Source organism: Porites lutea, chromosome 2 (assembly GCF_958299795.1).
Source record: "Porites lutea chromosome 2, jaPorLute2.1, whole genome shotgun sequence".
Taxonomy (NCBI): domain Eukaryota; kingdom Metazoa; phylum Cnidaria; class Anthozoa; order Scleractinia; family Poritidae; genus Porites; species Porites lutea.
In genome coordinates this window covers 27492131-27512003 of record NC_133202.1, presented here as the reverse complement: position 1 = coordinate 27512003, position 19873 = coordinate 27492131, and the positions used below count along the sequence as shown (strand labels likewise).

The 19873-nt window shown below is 40.2% G+C and overlaps 1 protein-coding gene across 1 annotated transcript in view; it reads right to left on the bottom strand.

Moving 5' to 3' along the window:
• Positions 1-2221: 2221 nt before the first annotated feature.
• The window catches only part of LOC140928179 (transient receptor potential cation channel subfamily A member 1-like), a 47656-nt gene continuing 30004 nt past the window's right edge, over positions 2222-19873 (bottom strand). Inside the window, exons 16-29 of the mRNA XM_073377889.1 lie at positions 19302-19386; positions 18399-18455; positions 17803-17889; positions 16294-16364; positions 15956-16061; positions 15142-15264; positions 14529-14683; positions 13775-13835; positions 12558-12629; positions 11679-11888; positions 11287-11355; positions 9712-9822; positions 4771-4874; positions 2222-4054 (exon numbers count right to left, since the gene is read on the bottom strand). Coding sequence (XP_073233990.1) covers positions 3916-4054; positions 4771-4874; positions 9712-9822; positions 11287-11355; positions 11679-11888; positions 12558-12629; positions 13775-13835; positions 14529-14683; positions 15142-15264; positions 15956-16061; positions 16294-16364; positions 17803-17889; positions 18399-18455; positions 19302-19386 — 1450 coding nt within the window. The 3' untranslated portion in view covers positions 2222-3915. The remainder of the gene's footprint in view (positions 4055-4770; positions 4875-9711; positions 9823-11286; positions 11356-11678; positions 11889-12557; positions 12630-13774; positions 13836-14528; positions 14684-15141; positions 15265-15955; positions 16062-16293; positions 16365-17802; positions 17890-18398; positions 18456-19301; positions 19387-19873) is intronic.

Genomic DNA, 19873 nt, shown 5'->3' with positions numbered 1-19873 from the left:
TTGATTATTATGGGATTACATTTTGTATATAATCCGCTGCTAACAATTTCTAAGATACGTGGGCTCAAGAGCGCGCGGTCGGCTTCCGCTTTTCGTTTGCTAACAGATTGCTAGTAGATTTGAGTGTTGAAACCTGTGCCTACGAGTAGTCCGTTATTTTCCTCAGGGACAGTTGATCGAGCGAAATACTCGAGCCCGCATGAAAACTACCCCGCGCGAGAAGAAGCGTGTACGGCCTTCCGCGCTTGTGGTGATTTTTTATTTCGCTCGCTCTACTATCCCTGTGGAACTCGAGGGACTAGTCCGCACTTAGCAAGCTGTAAGGGGCGGGGTGGTGGAGAAAGGCTGAGACCTGTTTTCCGCTCCCTAAGCTAAGAGATTGCTCGCAGGCGAGCGAGTCCGCCCCTGCAAGTCCAGTCAAATCTAGTGTCATCCTCTGCCATTCTGACATTCATTGCCACACTGAAATTATTTTCCCACTCTTACCTAGACCAGAGATTCCTCTTCGTTGAAAGTGTTGTTAATAATATCATTTTTGGCAGAACTGAAAGTAACAAGGGAAAAATCAGGATGTGAAATACGTGAATAACGGAGCCACATGCCCGGAAGGCGCCTCTATCGCTACAATCTTGGAGAGAATGAAATGGAACAGCAAACCCCTCTACACCCCCCCCCCCCTCCCCCCCAAATCAATGATGAAGCAGTGCAAAAGCTAAAACGTTCCATTTTCCCATCCTTGATTTCGGGAGAGGGGAGGGGAGACAATTTTCCCATCTATTTTGTCCAAGAAGTGTAGGTATAAAACAGTGAACGAATGGCCCCAGGGGGTACTTCCTTATTAGAGGCTAATGGGGGTGTGCCGCTGGATGGGGTGGCATTTTCACGGCTGGATTGACTGGAATGGGGTCGCATTTTCTATAGAGTTACTAGAATGGGGTTGCACATTTCCTGATTTTGGGGGTAAGACCGTTCTTCATATTTACGATCAGCAAACGTACCAGAATGTTTGTACTGTAGGTGAAAAGTAAAATGTTCTTCATTCAAGTTAAAAAATGGGTCAATTCATTTTAGAATGACCTATTTAAAGGATTGATAAGGTAGATACATAAAAAAGGAAAGTGACTAAGTTGGGGTCGCGAAAATTACATATTTGCCCAAAAGCGACGTAGATGGGGTCTATAATTAGCCACAGAGTGGACTATAATGGGGTAGGGGCGCTGAGGGGCCAGCAGCACATACCCAACAAAAATTAACCCAAGTACCCCCCCCCCCCCCGGGGGGGGCATGCCGTTTTGAATCAAGTGCAAATATCCCTGATAAGTCATCACGCAGCACGAGCGACACCTAAGAAAAAGCAAAGACTTGTGGCAACGAGACAGTTCCGCGTTAAATCTTGGTCTGCTGTAAACTAATGGCAAAAATTGATTCAGGGAAAGACCTAGTGGTCCCTTATTTCCCTCAGAGATAATCAGGAAGGAGTGAAACGCGCGAGCCCATGTGAAAATTCCCAGCAACGCGCCGCAAAGAAAGTGACCCACGAATGGAAGAGATAAAATCAGAGGGACTATAGTAAGGGCAGCTGAGCGTTTGACTCGATGCGCTGCTCTCAGTGCCGCAATAGCTATAAGCTAAATTTCGGATCAACTCATCTTTTTCTTTCTAGCTTTGCATGACACAAAGACATTGTTTTGTAATCAGTTCTAGAGATCATGAATTATCGAAGCTATTGTTTTCCCGATCATTGAAAGTATATTTTTAGAACGAAAATATACGATGTATAGGATGTTGTTGCATGAAGCAACTGAAGATTAATTGGGAGATTGGCCCATACAACTGGACGCCACCTAAATATACCTACCGGTAGTTCTTAGTCCCTCAGGGGAATTCCGTTTGAAACTGACGGGTATTAGGCATTGAGCAATTAAAATTAAACTCCTAAAGGAAACCAATATGGGCCTCCCTCCCCTCCTCCTCCTCCCGACTCGCCCCAACACTCTGGTGGTTTAAATGTCCAATATGGCGTGATAGCATTATACCCGAAAAAAATCAGCGACCGCGATTTAAAATACACCTCCTTTGCCGGCTACCCTAAGGAGGGCCTGATACTCATGCTACCCCGACAATATTCACTCTTAGGGTAGAACGAGCATCCACTTCATTTTTATGTGGGAGTTCCCTCGTGGGGGAAGGTGTTAGTTGACCTCTGTTGTTTACCGACGTATACAGTATATTTTAGGTTTTATTTTGCAAAACGTGAGAGAAACCAGCTCTACATAAAATACAGACAAGGTTAAAAATTACAATAACAGAATGATAGTTGCGTGAGGACTGTCCTCCTCGCGGAGGACGTCTACCAAGAGGTCTTTTTTGGTTTTGCGCGAGGGTTGATGCGATTAGCAAATGACGTAATACTAAATATTAAAAAACAAACCCTGGGCGATACCCACACTACAACATAGAACCCAGTCTCTCTCGCAGCCATTTTTAGTGACGTTATGTAACGCGCTACTCCTCCGTTATAAAATGGCCTGCGTCGCAGTCGTTTGGCACTAAAAGTGGATTTCCACTATCGCGTTATTCTTATGTCGGTCCACAGAGGCCAATTTGAGCCGATGCTCCACCGACATATCGTTCGAGTAGCGGTCGATATAGCGACCGGCTCTCGTTCGACACTATCGACCGACTGTCAACCGATATGTCGACCAACTTTCGGTCGACAGATGCCTTAAAAACGCATGATCCCATTCAGTTACAGAGGTGATGTATGGAGTGTCGCCTGTAAACCTAAAAGTAAAATGAGGCTCTAAGTTCTCATTTCGCGTAGCCTTTCACATATACACTACCTCTATTTGTATTGCGCACCTACATTTTATGCGACATTAGAAATCCATCCTTATTAAGCGGCTGCGAAGGAGACTACACAAAACCTAACAAAACAGTTTAGGCAACACCATGAAACACCCTAAATAACTGCAGTGGACGGATTATATTTGCCATTACCCTAAGATTGTTTTATATTATTATCCCGCCTTTTGCATCATTTTTTCATACATATTAATATTCATTTATGATTCGCTTAGACTGACGTTGGCCAATGGAGACCAGTGGTCCGTGTGACCCGCGCGTATGCATGCTGCTGATTTTAACTTAAATTATAGTTCTCTTGTAGAGGCATATTATCGCCCGCAGGGGTTTCAGTATTTTTGTTCAAAATTTTCCCGACAAAAATAACTAAGGGTCGAGTTTATTGGTTCTGTTTTCATGTTTTCGGATATTATAACCTTGAGAAGGTATCCAAATTTGAGTCTTGAAATTTATATCGTTTTGATCCTTAAACGTCGTGAGGCTACCAGAGCCAAACACTAGCAATCGCTGAGGATTGTCGCGTGGGTGAGCATATTAGTAGTTTAAAGTCATTTCTGAAATACCTTTCATATAATTTTTGCAAAGAGAATCCTGTTGTTACGCCTGGAGTTCATCCCGTCCTCCTTGCCAAAAATAGGTTTCATTCTCAAGCAAATGAAACTCCATCCTCGGAGTTCCAAAGAACAGTCAATTGGGTCGGGACTAAAGCGGCAGCGAAAGATTTTTAAGAACAGGCGCTGTTCTTGAAAACTTTTGCCGCCGTTTTTCTTGCCCCCAACTGCCCGCCCCTGAATCTGAGGATGATAAAGCTCATATTTTTGTGCACGACGCCTCGCTTTTAAGAAAATTAGACGTCTGTGTCCGCAAGTTGCAAGTGGCAAGTAACTGACGGAGGATGACGCTAAGCTAATGCGATTTGTTACATCGTCAGCAGTAGCTAATTAGCCCCCAATAACGTCAAAATATAATGGCGTTTGGAATCTGTGAGAACGAACGGAGCCTCACTCATATGTGACGTGTAGGTCAGCGGTGATCCACACTGTTCATGCTCTAGACGTAGAACTCAGTGGTGTTTGGTATTTCAGCTGGTTCATCGTTGGCAGGTCTTCGTTGTTTATCAATGCAGATATCTCGAAGTTCTTCAAGAATAGCGTTCTGTTTCCTAAGAGAAGACGTTATCTCTCTCAACCTAAAATGTGAAAAAATAATCACATATTTTGACTCAATATTTTATTGGAACGTTTCTATGGATTATTTTAAAACCAAAAATGCGGTCATTATGTCTGTAGGGGAGTGAAACGTTAAACACTTAATGACTGGTCCCAAGGGAGACAGTTAATTCTCAATCCGGAAATTTTGAAGCTGGAAAGTCATTAAAACTCTCTGTAACGGCGGGCGCCTGTCAACTTTGCACTGTTACCCTCTGACCTCATAGATTTTGCAATGTTGCCCGTTTAGAGATCTTGGCGGGAAACCGTTTCACTGTTAGTTTTCATGTGACCTCAAAGTAACCAATAAGAGCGTACTGTTGGGAGAAATTTTCAGCAGCTACAAATCAAATACTTTTCTGCACACAAGAATTAGTTTGAGTTTCACATTGCGTTTGAGTGAGCGAGTCGTAAGAATCAATACCGCGGTATTTACTCAAGTCGCCTATTAAATTTTGCATCCCTCGAGTGCGATGCTTATTCGAGGGCGTTGGCAGCGACAAAAAAATTGCATTGAATTCTCCATTTTAAACTAACATGATTAACGTATTTTAATTTTGTTTTATACCCAGGCCGCGGAGCTTATTCGAGGGCAGTGCTCATCACCCTTTTTCATCCAAATGGAATGTTCTTTTTTTAGGGCGGCGCTTAATCGAGTTAATACGATATCGCTGTCCTATAACAAATAAGTACTCACTGTTCATCATGTCTCTCAATAGTCTCTCTAAGATCCGCTGCCATTTCTTGCTTTTCATCATTTTCTTGACGTGGCGACAGGAGTTTTACCAGAATATGAATAATCTATGAGCAGTTTGGTAAAAATTACTACTCAATTGTTTCGTGATAAGTAAATAAATTATAATTATTTTTTTGACTTCTCAAACAATCCTAAATCTAATATCCCTATCATGAAGACTGATTATCAATCAGACCTTTTTAAAAGTTTTAGAATTTTTCCCAAATCTCTATTTAACAATCATTCCCCGAGCCCGAATGGGCACTGAGTCAATAGCCCGTGAGGACGAAGGCCGAATGGGCTATTGACTCAGAGGCCTTGAGGGCGAGAGGAATAATTGTTGTAGTAAAATCCAACTAGTTGGTAAAAAATACCAAGACTAAACAACTTTGGCTACTTAAAGCTAGACTTTAATCTTTTTTTCGCCACTAATGGGCTATAACATACAACCTATTAGCAGCTCAACCAATCAGAACGCAGCATTGATAATAGACCACTAGCTGGATTTTACTAATAATGGATAGCTTTTCGTGGCACTACGCAATTTACTGTCGTAAATCGAGCCTAACTATCTTGTAAATTTACTATTATTATTATTATAACTAGTATTATTACCGCCGCCTGGTTGGCCCAGTTGGGAGAGCGCCGGTCTGCTGAGTGGGAGGTCACCGGTTCGAACCCCGGCCGGACCAACACTCAGGGTCTTTAAATAACTGAGAAGAAAGTACTGCCTTTGTAATGACATCTGTATGGTGACCCGCTAACGCCATAGCAATTTTGCACTTATTTGGTGAAATTTAGACACTTTCCATTCTATTTTCCTTTATTTTGTCTTTTTAATTTGTTTTCTTTTGATTATTTTTATCTTTTTTTTCATTTCCTTTTTTTTAATTATTTCTTCTTACTTTTTATTTTAATTTATTTTGTAATTTTTATTTTATTTGGTTATACAATTTTTTTGTTTTATTAAAATTTACAAACAGTGATCTACTTTTGAAAAAAAAATCTCTAGCCCAGCAACGCCATAGACAAGAATTCCTCGCGCCCAACGAAGCGTTCCTCGTGCGCTTTTTCTCACTTCAGCCAATCGCCCGTGCCACATTTCTGCATGCATCATGTCGAAAAGGAATCAAACGTGGGACAGTTACAAGGAGGAGGTAGAGACGGAAATCCTTAGCCAAAGCGTTTTTAAACCGCTCGTTTGGAAACGTTACATAGACGTCATCTTCTCGCTCTGGACGACAAACAGAGACAGAATAGAACATTTCATTGAACAAGCAAACAATCATTACCCTACGATCAAGTCTACGGCGGAAATTTCCGATAAGGAGACAACATTCCTGGACACCTGCATCTACAAAGGCGAAAGATTCGAAAGAAACGCAATCCTTGATGTGCGTACTCATTTTAAACCAACTGAGACATTTCAGTATACCCATTTTAGTTCTTGTCAGCCGCAAGGAGTTAAAGAAGGGTTCAAAAGGGGAGGCCCTCCGACTTCTCAGAACAAACTCTTCCCAAATAATATTCGTAGAGAAAATTACAAATTTCAAAGCGCATCTGCTACAGAGGGGTTACCCAGAGGATCAAAATTAACACAACCCTCTCAGAGGTGAATTTCAAAGACAGGAAACTAGCCCTTCAACAGAAACAAAAGATAAACCTACGAATCTTGCCTTTTGTCACACAATACCAACCATCAGTGCCTAACGTAATGCACCTATCAATGTAAATCCCGTGGGGGGGGGGGGGGGGAGGAGGGCAGTGCGGGTAAGGGGAGGGGATTTGATGCCTGAGACTATCCCCATGTCGGGCTTTTGATCGTGCGAAGTGACCCCGGTGTCGGGACATTTGACTTTGACCGACAGAAGCCTGGTATTCCTGGTATCAATTCAGAAGCAGTTACCAAGTCCGTTCCTCGAATGAAGTTTTCATTTGCTTTAATCGCCATAATCCGATACTTTTAACTGTCATCTAAACAGATAATGTCTATTTTAAGAAAGTTTTTATCTTCAAGTTCCCATCTGATTGTAAAACTCGATTGAAATCGAATTCCACCATGAAAGTCAGAGGATTTTTTACGAGTCTCTGATCTGACCTGTTCTGACATGTTGAGCACATGATATAAAGTATTTTACGTTTCATTAATATTATAACAGCACAGTCAATCTTCCTGGAGCGATTTTGTTGTTCAAAATAAGAAATGCTTGTGGAGAGAGAAAATACTTAATTACAGCGAGTAACTTAACGGAGCTTACGTTAACGTTAAATAAAAGTAGTAACAACGTACTTTTGGACCCTTTGAAATGTTCTTTTATTCGTTTTTTTATAGTATTATAGTATCGTTTGTTTAGATTTTTTGCCCTGGGGTGGGGTCTTTTGTGACACTTTTGATTGACCTTTCGTTCCCTGGGGAATTTGATCCAAAAATTTTAAAATTTGTCAAATCCCCACCCCTTGCCCGCACTTCCCCCCCCCCCCCCGAGGGGGTTTACATTGATAGGTGCATAAAGCAAATTCTCATGAGAAACTGGCATTTAATAGAAAAACAACCATTACTGAGCGAAATCTACAAAAAACTGCGCCTCGTATCTTACAAAAGAGGGCGGTCGCTCAAAGACATACTCGTGAGAGCCAAACTATGAAAAGTATATTTTAAACACGCGCTGGGGAGTCGTGTAGGCCTGTCAACCCCATTTTACACCAAATCCGCGTTAAAATGCAACTGGCATGATTTTTTAATGTTCTCGAGTGATGGCTCTTGATCGAGAGGAACCAGAGTCAATGGCCCGATTCTCGAGTACTTCTGGCATTTGCCTTCCACCTGGCTAGACAATCTCTGAGTACGGTAATTCCATCGCTCCCTCCGGCAGCAGCAGCTGCCCCTTTGTCGTTTCTTCTTTTTTGGCTACCTTGTCCTTGTAATTGTCCCACGTTTGTTTCCTTTTCGACATGTTGCATGCAGAAATGTGGCACGGGCAATTGGCTGAAGTGAGAAAAAGCGCACGAGGAACGCTTCGTTGCGAGCGAGGAATTCTGGTCTATGGCGTTGCTGGGCTAGAGACTTTTTTTTCAAAATTAGATCACTGTTTGTAAATTTTAATAAAACAAAAAATTGTATAACCAAATAAAATAAAAATTATAAAATAAATCAAAATAAAAAGTAAGAAGAAATAATTAAAGCTACAAAAGGGAGAATGAAAAAAAGATAAGATAAAAATTATTAAAAGAAAAAAATTTTTTAAGAAAGATAAAAATAATCCAAAGAAAACAAATTTAAAAAAAATAAACTAAAATAGAAAGGAAAGTGTCTAAATTTCACCAAAAAAGTGCAAAATTGCTATGGCGTTAGCGGACCACTATACATCTGCAAACGGTTAGACTTTCTAGTCTTCTCGGATTAGGACGAAAAATCGTAGGTCCTGTGTCACAGCACTTACACTTATCTAGTTCTTGTGTGATTTAAAAGAACCCACAGCACTGTTCGAAAACAGTAGGGGACGTAGACCACGATGTTGTGGTCAACCTACACACATCACATCACTCACATCATGAGTTGGATGGGTACAGTAAGCTCATAAATGGACTGAGAGCGGCTGCCAGTGGCGCCTTTGTATGCTGACGTCCGAGCTTACAGTTCACATTTTAAAATATATTGTAAGAGGGCACGTCTGTCGTCCTCTCATCCACGACTCTTCATTTATTTCATTTCATTGTCAGTGAAAAGCCCTCTTTAGGAAGTGTCATTAGAGTTTGTATTGTATTGTATAAATCATGTAAGTTCAGGACAATGGTGCATCATCTATCATGCAGGGTAAAAACCGGTAAGCAAGCTCTCTCGCTTGGCCACAAGTGATCATTGGGAAGTGCCCATCTCTGACGGCTTGGATTTTAAATACACAAAGAGGATCCACAGAAATAGGCCATTTCTGAGATCTCCTAAGCCTCTGTCTAAGTGCGAAGCCATTGATGTGAAAATCATTTTTCATTCTCATGCAAATAAAACTCATTTTAAAAAAAAGGTTATGCACTTAACCTCGTTTTGAAAGTGACAGATTAAGGAACTCGGAAATGGCAGATTTTTTTTTATGAGCTAAACAGAGAAGGCAGTGAAATAATCCATCAAAAAAACTGTCAAACTGGTTAAAGCACTTAAGAATAGCACATGACCTTATCTTGACGAGATTTGCCAGCAATTTATTCATGAGATAAAGAAAAAAGGTTATGATCTAAAAGTTAATTAAATCCACAATAAAGGATAATTTCATTCCTACTATACTACTAAGGTTATCCAACTGAACAGCAATTCTGATCAGTTTAATCATGATAAACAATATGGTTTTCTTTTTTCCTAAATACCATCACCTTGCATGGGATCTATGAGTCCCGTTCGTGCCTATTCCCTCTGGGCAGGCCTGTATCCAGAAAAGCTTGCAAAACGTCATTCCCAAATTTTTTTTTTGGTCAACAACTGAATAGTTACCCGCGCAAACACTTTAGTTTTGTTTAAATGGGCCAGGGGCGGGGAAAAGAAGGAAAAAAGAGGTAAAAGGTGATAGCCTTCCCAACAATTTTGACGATTATCTTAGATTGTTGGAATGTAGGTAACGAACAATAATGCAGCGAATCCAGATTCGGAGAAGAATCTAAACAGGGCCAGTCCATTACGTGGAGGGTTTGGCTGTATTCCAGAATAATTGAAAATAGATGGAATGAATTCTAAAAATCACTTGTTTTGCATGGTAAAATGTAAAAATCTAGCCTGAAGGAAATTAGCGATTAAGAAAAATGTAACTTTGCAATGGTCAAGAAGTTTGTGGCCAAATGGATTTGTCACAAATTTTTGAGTTTATTGTAATTCCGGGATACAAGCTCGAAACTCAGTTTTTAATGTTGACAAACCTTAGTCTTGAAGTTCTTTGGTCTGTTGGGATACTCTACATACTCTGTCACTTGAACGCTACTGAGAATAAAGCTTGGAATGGCTCGTTCAAGCTGGGATAGATGCTCCACCTGGTGAGTAAACAACCGGCGACAAAAACGTTAGCGCCTCACTAGCGTGTAAAGATTAAGAGCCCCGCCGGGATCAGGCTTATCGCCCCCACTCGGAAGAAAAAGTTACCTATCACAACTACAGTGTAGCCCGGCTTATTCAGACATCAAGGGGATATGCTATATTAGTAAAATCCAACTAGTGATCTATTAGCAATGCTGCGTTCTGATTGGTTGAGCTGCTACTGGGCTATTTGTTATAGCCCACTAGTAGCGAAAAGCGCCGGCTTTTCGACGGAAAAAGGATTAAAGTCTAGCTTTAACTAGCTAAAGTCGTTTTGTCTCGATATTTTTGTCTCGATATTTTTGACCAAATAGTTAGATTTTACTAAAACAATTGTTCCTCTCGCCCTCATAGCCTCTGAGTCAATAGCCCATTTCGCCTTCGGGCTCATGGGCTATTGACTCAGAGCCCATTCGGGCTCGAGGAATAATTGTCAATTGTCCGTATTATCTGGGTGTCCGTATTAATCGGGCTCTGAAAGAAAAAATGGCACGGAAATATGTTTTAAAGCTTTTCATAGATACTAAGACTAAGGGCCCGTTAACACGAGTTTGTTTAAATGATAGAAACTTTGAAAAGTCATACGCCCTTTTAGTTAGGTTTTCGCTGGTAAAATATTCAGTCAATAAGGTCATAGACAGTACGCAGATAGATAATTTCTGTAAATAGAGCGGGGTTAAGACGATATATGAGAGTTTGTGAGTCCGTTGTCCGTATTAATCGCGGCCGATGTCCGCATTAAGTAGGTCATGCAATTTTAGAGAACGAAACTCGTGTAATTCGTTATATACACGGATGTCCGCGGAGTGGGGTTACGTTCCACTGTATGCCTCAGGGAATGAACTAGTTAGGTAGTCTTCCCATTATAGGCCAGTGGTTAAGTCGTGGTTCTTGGAAGATCAATGTTTCAATTTCTGTTGGGCTCATCTCTTTTTTCTATCAAGAGCCCTTGACATAATGAAAACACAAACTTGGTTTTATTTCGAGACCCGTTAGGTTCAAATTTATGAACGTTTGCCAAATCGTTTCTGCACTTGCACTCCTGCATGTTTCTTCTGCGCACCGCGCAACTCACGTAATTCAACGTCTACTGTCGTCAACAGAGCATGTAGTTTCCTTAGACCACGAGCGGTCGTCCTTTCCTCCGAGCCACGCGAGAAGAGAGAAAAAGTAAAATTATGCAAAATAATGGTAAAAGGGAGGAGAGGTTAGTTTTTCTTCGCTCGGGCTTCCCCCCTCGTTCCTCGCGGCTCGCCCCCAACGCGTTCTCTCAATCTACTGTGACTCAAAAAGAAAATAAGATACTGCTCGCAATCTAAAGTTTCCTTTAGTCACCTGGGCATTAAAAGGTCGACAAGGGCGTCACGCCACACAGCAACTGCACGCACAACGCATTAAAATATCATGAATAATATGTCTACCTGGCTTGTGTATCTTTCCAATGCAGCAGTCTTTCGAATGGTATCGATGTCACCTACAGCCAAACCGATCTGAAATTAGCAAACATTAAAAGACTTGGTTAATAATGATCAGACACTGGTCAGAATGGCCTGTGTGCAGCCGCTACTTCTAGGCGCCTCATTTAGGGAGAGGGGGCGGCCGCTCATGTGATTCTCGTCGCCTTAGCAACCGAAAAGTCATAATTATTCAAAGTGGCGGCGAGCGGGAAATTAAAGAGCGAAAATAAGCGATTTTATGTCAGTATTTTGACTGCAAAAATCTTCTTTAGCTCTCCAGAAAAACTGAAATTAAGCCTTTCTTTCGAACAACTTTAAGTCAATTTAATACAACAACAAATGCGAGTTCTACTCACCAGTAAATTAAGAAATATTATGGGCATCATAAAACAATACGCAAAATAGAGAATGTATAAAACTAATCCATTGCCCACGGAACCACTGTAGTTCAACAGAATATTGTCATACTGCAAGTTATCAAGCATCATGAAAAATGTAGCAGCAAATGACGAAGGAATGTTTTTAAAACGAAGATTTCCAGTGTTGTCCGTGGTCGAATTTGGGGGCTGAAAATGTAATAGAAACACATTAAAAATAAGATAGCCTGAAAAAACAGCCGACATTTTGCGACGATACCAGGGGTTTTCCCACGAAGTGAAGTCTGAGCAACGACTGCAGAAATTCCATACTGATGACGATCACTACCCAGATCTGCGTAGTGCTTCTGATTGGTTGAAGCAAATTTCTCTCGCAACACGACCAATCTGAACCATTACCCAGATCTGGGTAGTAAACGTCATCAGTACGGAATTTCTGCGCTCGTTGTTCAGACGTCCTTTCTGGGGGAAACGAGTAGTGGCGTCGCGAAATATCGCCTGTCTTCTCAGCCTAAAAATAACAAAAGGAATTTTTTTCAAGGAGAAGTGTCCCAAAAAGTCCGGCATTTTTTCTCTCATGCGCTTCTTAAAGTATTTATATTCCCTAGTGTATTCATGTACAAATTTGCGCCTGAAGAGATGAAGCAAATAATTAAGACCCAAACAACAAATTGTTTGGTTACGTTATTTACAGGAACTGCTGGGAATTACAAAGGCTAAGGTCAAGCAAAAAAAAATTAATTAAATCGGATGCTCCTCAAGAGTGGACACAGCTTGTTTGTGGGCTTTGCTTTTGACACGATTTTGGCGCTAAAACTTTCCCTTATGATGTGCATAAAGTTGAGCAGCTTAACTTACCATGTCCTTGGGAACAACAACGTAAAGTGAGAAAGCAAACGCTGCCAGAAGAATAAGAAGAATAACCGTAACCTAGAAGGATAAAAAAGAAAATCCTTGTAGCCCGTTCATGGTGCAGTTCAAACCTGCTCTACAAAGGGCATATAATACCAGCACGAAAAAAGCGCGTTGTTAGCTCACCTTAGCTAGGAAATTGGCATTAAGGGTACATGCCCTTCACTTTAAAACGAAAATTTTGTATCAAGTAATGACAATCCTATAATAACTTTTGAATCTGCGGGTTGAACACCTTAGTAAGTTATTATACAGCACCTTACAGAAAGAGACTTAACCCTTGGACGTAAAAGGAAGTGGGGGGAGAGTGGCATCCACCCCTCCCTAAGGTTTTTCTGATTTTTTTCATAGAGGGTAGAGCATCAGCTCCTGATGTTTTTAGTAGCGGTTTGTTCATCCCTCGCGCGCATTTTGAGTCAAGTCGAGCAGTGATGGTCCTAGGCCATTTAACAAGATATAAACAAAAAGTAGTTTTGGCCGCCATGTTGGAGGGCAAGAGTATGCCCTCCAACATGGCGGCCAATACAAATCCTACTACTTTCTTGAAAAATGAAATTGCCAAAAATATCTCCCTTAAATGCGTTTCCTCTAAAATTTCGGGTGTAAGATAATTTTTAAGTGCTCTGTCAATTTTTGGCATCAGCAAGATTCCAACTCATTGTTTAAGGGAAGTATTGGTCACGAGACCTCTTAGTGCAAGTGGCCTATTTCTATGGTTACGAGATATGACGTCATAAGTAGGAGGCGATCAAGCCATTTTTTAGTGAAAGCCCTTTTTTTTCAACTTTTTCAACATGAAAGTAAATCTTGTGACTAAAATCATGCAAAGTGCTTATTTATGTGTTATTTGTCTTGTCAAGCACAAAAAAATCACCATTTCTTGCGGTTTTAACCTGATTCCTAATTCTTGGTAAAATCCAAGATGGCCACCAACAACATTGTTGGTGACGTCACAGGCCTCCATCAGCGCCACCACCCATAAAATATACTTGATCTTGTTAAGAAGATCAAAGGCTTTCCACTGAAGGTAAAATCGTTCTGAAATACTGCAACATATCAAAAACTCTAGGGGGCGTTCCATCCACCCCCCTTGTACCACAGAGGGGGTATGAATTTACATGTACGTCCGAGGGTTAAATTTACTGACAAAGAAGGAAGCTTACCTTGGATACCGTTTTAATGGTTTTCGTTATCATAACAATGTATAAACCAACATAATTAAATCTGAAACAGGTGACAATAACGGTATTAACGTCATGTGACAACACAGCCAGCAAAGAACGAGTTGCAATATGTGCCATTGTAATAAAAGATCAAGTTCATTTTCATGACTGTTGCCCTTAGCGCCAAATTAAACGATGCTTAGGGGATCTGATGCGACCGGGTTTGTTCCCTTGCAATGGCTTACTGATCACCAATGGAGCCATCGCTTATCTCACGTTTGTTTTAACTTCTTGTACTGAAATGCGCGCATCAGGCGCATCTGAAATATTGATACCGAGAAATCTAGGCGCCAGTAAGTTCCCGTAAAGCTCCCTCGAAAAGGTTACAGTGATAATTCAAAAGGCTCCATTAACTTATTCTGCATTGTTTGCTCTGAGGCAGTTGCGCATGGACTTGATGGCGTTTCAAACAATAGATCTAAATGAGTAGACGTCCCAGGAATTAGACTTGCGTTTAGTTACAACTTCTAAAAATAACTTAAGTGGAATTCACATATCCCGGTCAACGCCCAATGATTACCTCTCTGTCGCATCATAATCTTAATCAGCAACCTTGTTCCCAGGGCCCCATCTGAGATCTGAGGAAGAGAGCATGGAAGACCCTGGGAACGAGACAGCGCCTTACTGATGATAACAGTTAAAACATCGTCGTTAAGTGATGATAGACATCAAAGTAATACTAAACAACACTCACTTGCTAATATACTGAAGTAATACAATCCATACAAGAAAAACGCAAATTCCCATTTCAGAAATATCCTCAGATCTCGGTCTGACAAGTGTTACTAGCGTCAAGACGTATAACGTCACTTCTAGCCAGTTGTTTAGGGTACACAAATATTTCAACCCCTAAGGGCGAGAAAAACGTAACGGCATCAGTTAGTACGTCATCTAGAGGTCACAAAATGTAAGAAGAAAGCTTGTTACACTCTATTCTTTTTATAAGAATGTTGTTTTCCGGCCCAGGCTGAATATCGACTCTTATTCCTTTTTAATTCGTAGCCTCTGACTTTCTGTTTTAGAGTGTATTGGATACAAATTGCAGTTAATGGCAATGGCACTTTCTTTTTCTTTTTGGTGGCTAGTTTTGCCGTTAAGAGAAAGAAATAATTTTGAACACGGTTACGTTAATTGATATCATTGTACCACTATTAACAGATTTTCAACACCCAAATTTATATCCTTCACGTTTTCAGCCTTGATTTTTATTCTTATCATATTCTCAAGATTTTGGGAATTTCAGCCTCGATATTCAATCTTATAAAATTTGTTCTTATAGAAAAAAGAGAGAGTAATATAGTGCATACCTCGTCAAACATCTGAAAGACCTCTTTGGCCAGATTATAACCACATGCAATTATAAGAAAGACGGATACTGTGGCGTGAATCCAACTGTCTCTAAAACATATCGCTATCAGAGGTTCAGTTCCCTGTTAATAAAACACAACGAATTATGATCGCTTTTGGCAGTGGCCTGCTTTAAAGGCCTAAAAGACACGTTGAGGTCATGTGAAGTGGTTTTCTGTACGTTATGAATTGATCATTTAAGTTCAGTGACAGCTCGCTCGTTTATATGTAGAATGAAATTTTTTGGTCCCAGGAGCTGACGTGTTCATAATAGAACTTAGGCAATCACCACCACGACGGGCCCAACAAGACGGTAAAAAAGGAAGCAAAACACGTGAATTACACTATTTAGCACCTTATTTTGACGTCCACTGCACGACGACGTGAGAGCTTTCTAATGGGTTATATAATCAGTTATGGAGGACGTGAATACTCGACGGTGACTAGAATTTTCTTTTTTTTCTTTAAGCCCTTAAAAATTTCCCTAAGAATTCAACTCCAGGAAAATTATCCTACATTTTACAAATTGAACTACCTTAAATGTAGGGTATAAAATTTTAAAGAAAGCAGATATATTTTTACTTACGTTTTTACTGCCTTCGTCTCGGTTGCTTAAGCTCCTTAATGTATTAAGATTTATGCACTGACTCTTTAACGTGCCTTAAAAGACAGGTTTCTAAAATACTCTACACTCTATGTGTGATTCTGCAGAACCAGTAAAAGATTTTTCTAAATTTTAGGATCTCTGTAACATTTGGGAATAAATAAACTCACCTGATTTTTGGAGTCCACTTGTTTCTTCATCATGACCATCAGAAGCACTACAAAAAGGATGTAAACGCACTGGTTCAGCAGCGCACATATGAGGCCAAATTTACGCCTAAAAATACCAGAAAAAGGAAATAAATAAGGAACAAAGAATTTTGGCCACTTAGGTTCGTAGAAATGGTTTTATCAAACGCGATTTGTTCAACATAATTAAACTATCGACGGGTGGGAAAAAGTAGACTTCTGCTTTGTCAGGTATCCAAAAAGCGGGACTTGACATGAACTTTACCCCCGATCTATAGAAAAAGGCGATGGTATTATATGATAATAGAATGAGATCGTACCACTTAATATCCATGAGAACAGAGCAAAGAGTGTGTGTAAGACACTGAAGACGCTGGTACTTCACCATTGTCTGCCGAGAAACAGAAAACATAATTATTCTCTTTCAATTAATCGAGCTTATTCTCTTCACATTGACTAAAATGATTACAGTGCGACCGGGAAAACTGTAGGCTTGATTTCCGCCGCTCTCTTGGCCCTCCCCGAGAGAGGAGCGCGGGCTTATTTCCCGAACAGCGGCTGGTAATCGAGCTTAGGAAAACAGCGAACTTTTGAAATATCTTAGGAATGTTTATTGTGTTATGACCAATCACAGCAGAGATCAGGACACGCGAACTAGCCACAAAACCACAAACTAATTAATGTTCTTGCTTCCAGTTTAGTTTTCTCATGCCTGATTGGCTTTCCTCTTGCAAGACAATAACATTCCAGAAATATTTCTGGTGTCCACGGTTTTCCCGGTTTGACTGTAAGGACTATCCAATATGTACAAATAATCATCGCTTATTTATTGGCGGTGAATGCATGAGTATATATAGTAAACTGTCAGTGCAAGTTAAAATAAATAGAATTTGTCTGGTTTTGGATTAGCTGCGGGTGTACAGTGGCAGAGTCCAGACCTGGTCTGATTCAAATTAGAGGTATCCACCCTGCGATCGAGTAGAGCCTCCTTTTGTCTTTATGAGTGAGAAGGGGAAAAGGAGGTTCGGCCTGAATCGCAAAAAGCCTTTGAGGTCGTCGAAGCCCGAACTTCTGGGCTTCAATCGTGCTTTTTCTCGTCAAAATGGTTCTTTGAGGGCGAGCATCTGTTTATCGACAAACCGAAGGTCATAACTGAGCCCCCTGTCCCAAGGGCACGGATATTAGGCCTGGGTTCGAAACTATATTTCAACAACAAGCAGCATATACTCCACAAAAATCTCACTTGATTGATACAGAGTCTTACTCGAGTACCCAAAAACTGAGCAAAGCAACGAAAAAAGAAAAAAAGGAAAGGCGCCCCCGCCTCCGGTCGATCCTCCAGTAGAGTGGTGAAATGATAACTATGTAGAATCGTACCAGCAAATCATGAAGTGAATTTTCAAAAGGATATGTTGCAAGATAATATTTTAGGGCGTTTGAGCTAAATATTTCTTTTCCATATAATGGAAAAGTATGAAGTGAAAAGATATAGAGGATATTACACGGTGGCGCGAAGATATGAATTTTATTTTCGAGTGGCAAAACAATATTTTACTCACTCGCTGCGCTCGTTCGTAAAATATTAAAATATTATAAGATAAAATTCATGTCTTTAAGCCGCCGTGTAATGTTCTTTTTATTATATAGACAAAAAGACATCGATAAAATAATAGAGGGAAATTACTGAAATAATGTCATCGATAAACTCACGTGTGAGATTATGGAAAATAAACCACTCGGATCCCGGATGTAGTTTCTATGAATTTTACGAGTGGTATATTTTCCAGTAAAACACTCGTGTCTATATAATAAATCTAATAAATTCTTACATGAAGAGCACTCAGTGACTCTTTCGCGTTTTTTTCCTTTCGTTTTTCATCCGGCATGCCTTGAATGAAGCGAAGATCGTATGAAACCTGAATGACATTTACAACAACAGAATTATTAAACAAACACAGGTCTTTAAGATATATTTATATTATAACGCGTTACTGCTTTCCACTTTAGCAGAATGCAACCTAAACTTAACGCGCGAGAAGCCTGGGTACGAGCAATTAGCAGAGAATTTGGGATTTGGGTGAAGAATCGGATACGGAAATACGTCCGATGTTTAGGAAGGTTACGGGGGATTCCTGCTAATATAATATACCAGGCGGAATAACAATCGAAATTGAAGCCTTTCTCGTGGTTACCCCTAAAGATCATATACTACTGGCAAATTTAAAGAGTTTACATTGAAATAAGAGAAAATAGGAAGGATTTGTGATTTGTTAAATTTCCGCGTGGAAAGTTGCCCGTCTTCAAATTCCATTAGAGAAAAATATTGAGAAGATATGCTTGGTTACGTGCAATACAGATTTCCCATCATTGCCGTTTGGGCTGCCTGTTCTAAAAGGCTCGAAAGTGTTTCCTGTAATGAAGTTACCTTGTAATCTTCATCTTCTGGGTCACCCTCTTCAACAATACAGCGATCGAGAAATTTCTGCAGAAAATAGTGAAGACAAAAAAACAAAATAAACTTTAGATGTTGTCCTTCAGCCGCATATATATTTGGAAATGTCAATATCAGGAGCCAATTCCCCTGACAATATTTAAAAATCAGGTGAGGCTTTTGACTGATCAAAAATTGCAATAAAGTTTAAATCCGTGCTTTCGCGGATTGACGGAATAATCTGTTATATCAATTATAACAGCAGTTAATTAAAGGCTGCATTTGATTCTCAACATTGTTAAACAGACAAAAAAGTCATTCCTCTGAATTCCTCTACAATTGTGTTGGCCGCGGAAGTTTTAACCTAAGAAGATAAAACTTTGCAGCACAAGTTTTGTAACTGCTAGTGATTTGAACGTAAAACATAATTCAATTACTTTGTTTCATCCTACCTAAATTTAACAAATGAAGTATCAGAAAATTCTCCGAAGATATCAGGTACCTTTAAAAGACCGTTTTGTTTATTCAATTTATGATTAATTTATCTATGCTCGCATCTTCTGAATGAAATATCCAAATGAAACGGTTTCTGTAGCTTCTTTCTTATTGATGAGTTAGAGTAGATTTCCACACTTGTCAGTCGGACAACTCTTACGTGCGTAACTAATGAAGAGGTGATGCACGAAAGGCTGCGGGTAAAGTTGAGTGAGGTTCAACTTTTACGATTACGCACGACCTTCCATACGTTACCTGTACTTTATTTACGCAAGTAAAAGCCCATGAACGTGAAAGCAGAAATCAGCTTTAAGACCAACATAAGCAAGCAAGGGGAAACGCTTTTATCAATTGACTAACGTAAATGGCTTGTCAAATTTAAAGTTAAGTCGAGCCATATACCTTTGCTACTTCCGGCATGTGCTGGACAAGAAGCTGAATCTGAGTATGCGAACCATGTGTGGTGGTGCGAAGAACTTCCTTCCATCTAGAAAACAAGATTTCACATCCCGTGAAAATATCTACAAACGTTTTTACTTGTTCGTTTTAGGTGCTTAAAAAGAGCGATCGATAATAGGCCATGGCCGCCAGTGAGACTTGAAGTCACTTTCGAGCAAAAGGAAGCTTAAGCAACGACAACGGCGACGGCAACGAGAACGGCAAAAAAGCAGTTGGTTCAGATTGGCAAAAACAACAATTTTGCACGTGCATCACGCTTTTCTGTTCATTTCTTTGCCATCGTTGCACGACTACGACGTGAAAATGCATGATCTCACGTTTTGTGGAGGACGTGAACACAAGACAACAACCGTCTTTTGCTTTTCCTGAACTTTGATACAGTCCTTTAGAATCTAACTCCAGACAAATTCGCCAACATTTGACGAATTTACGAAAAGGAATAAACGCAATGAAGTTTGAACCAGCACAAACAAACTTTATTACTGACGTTTTCGAAGCCGTAGCCGTTGTCATTG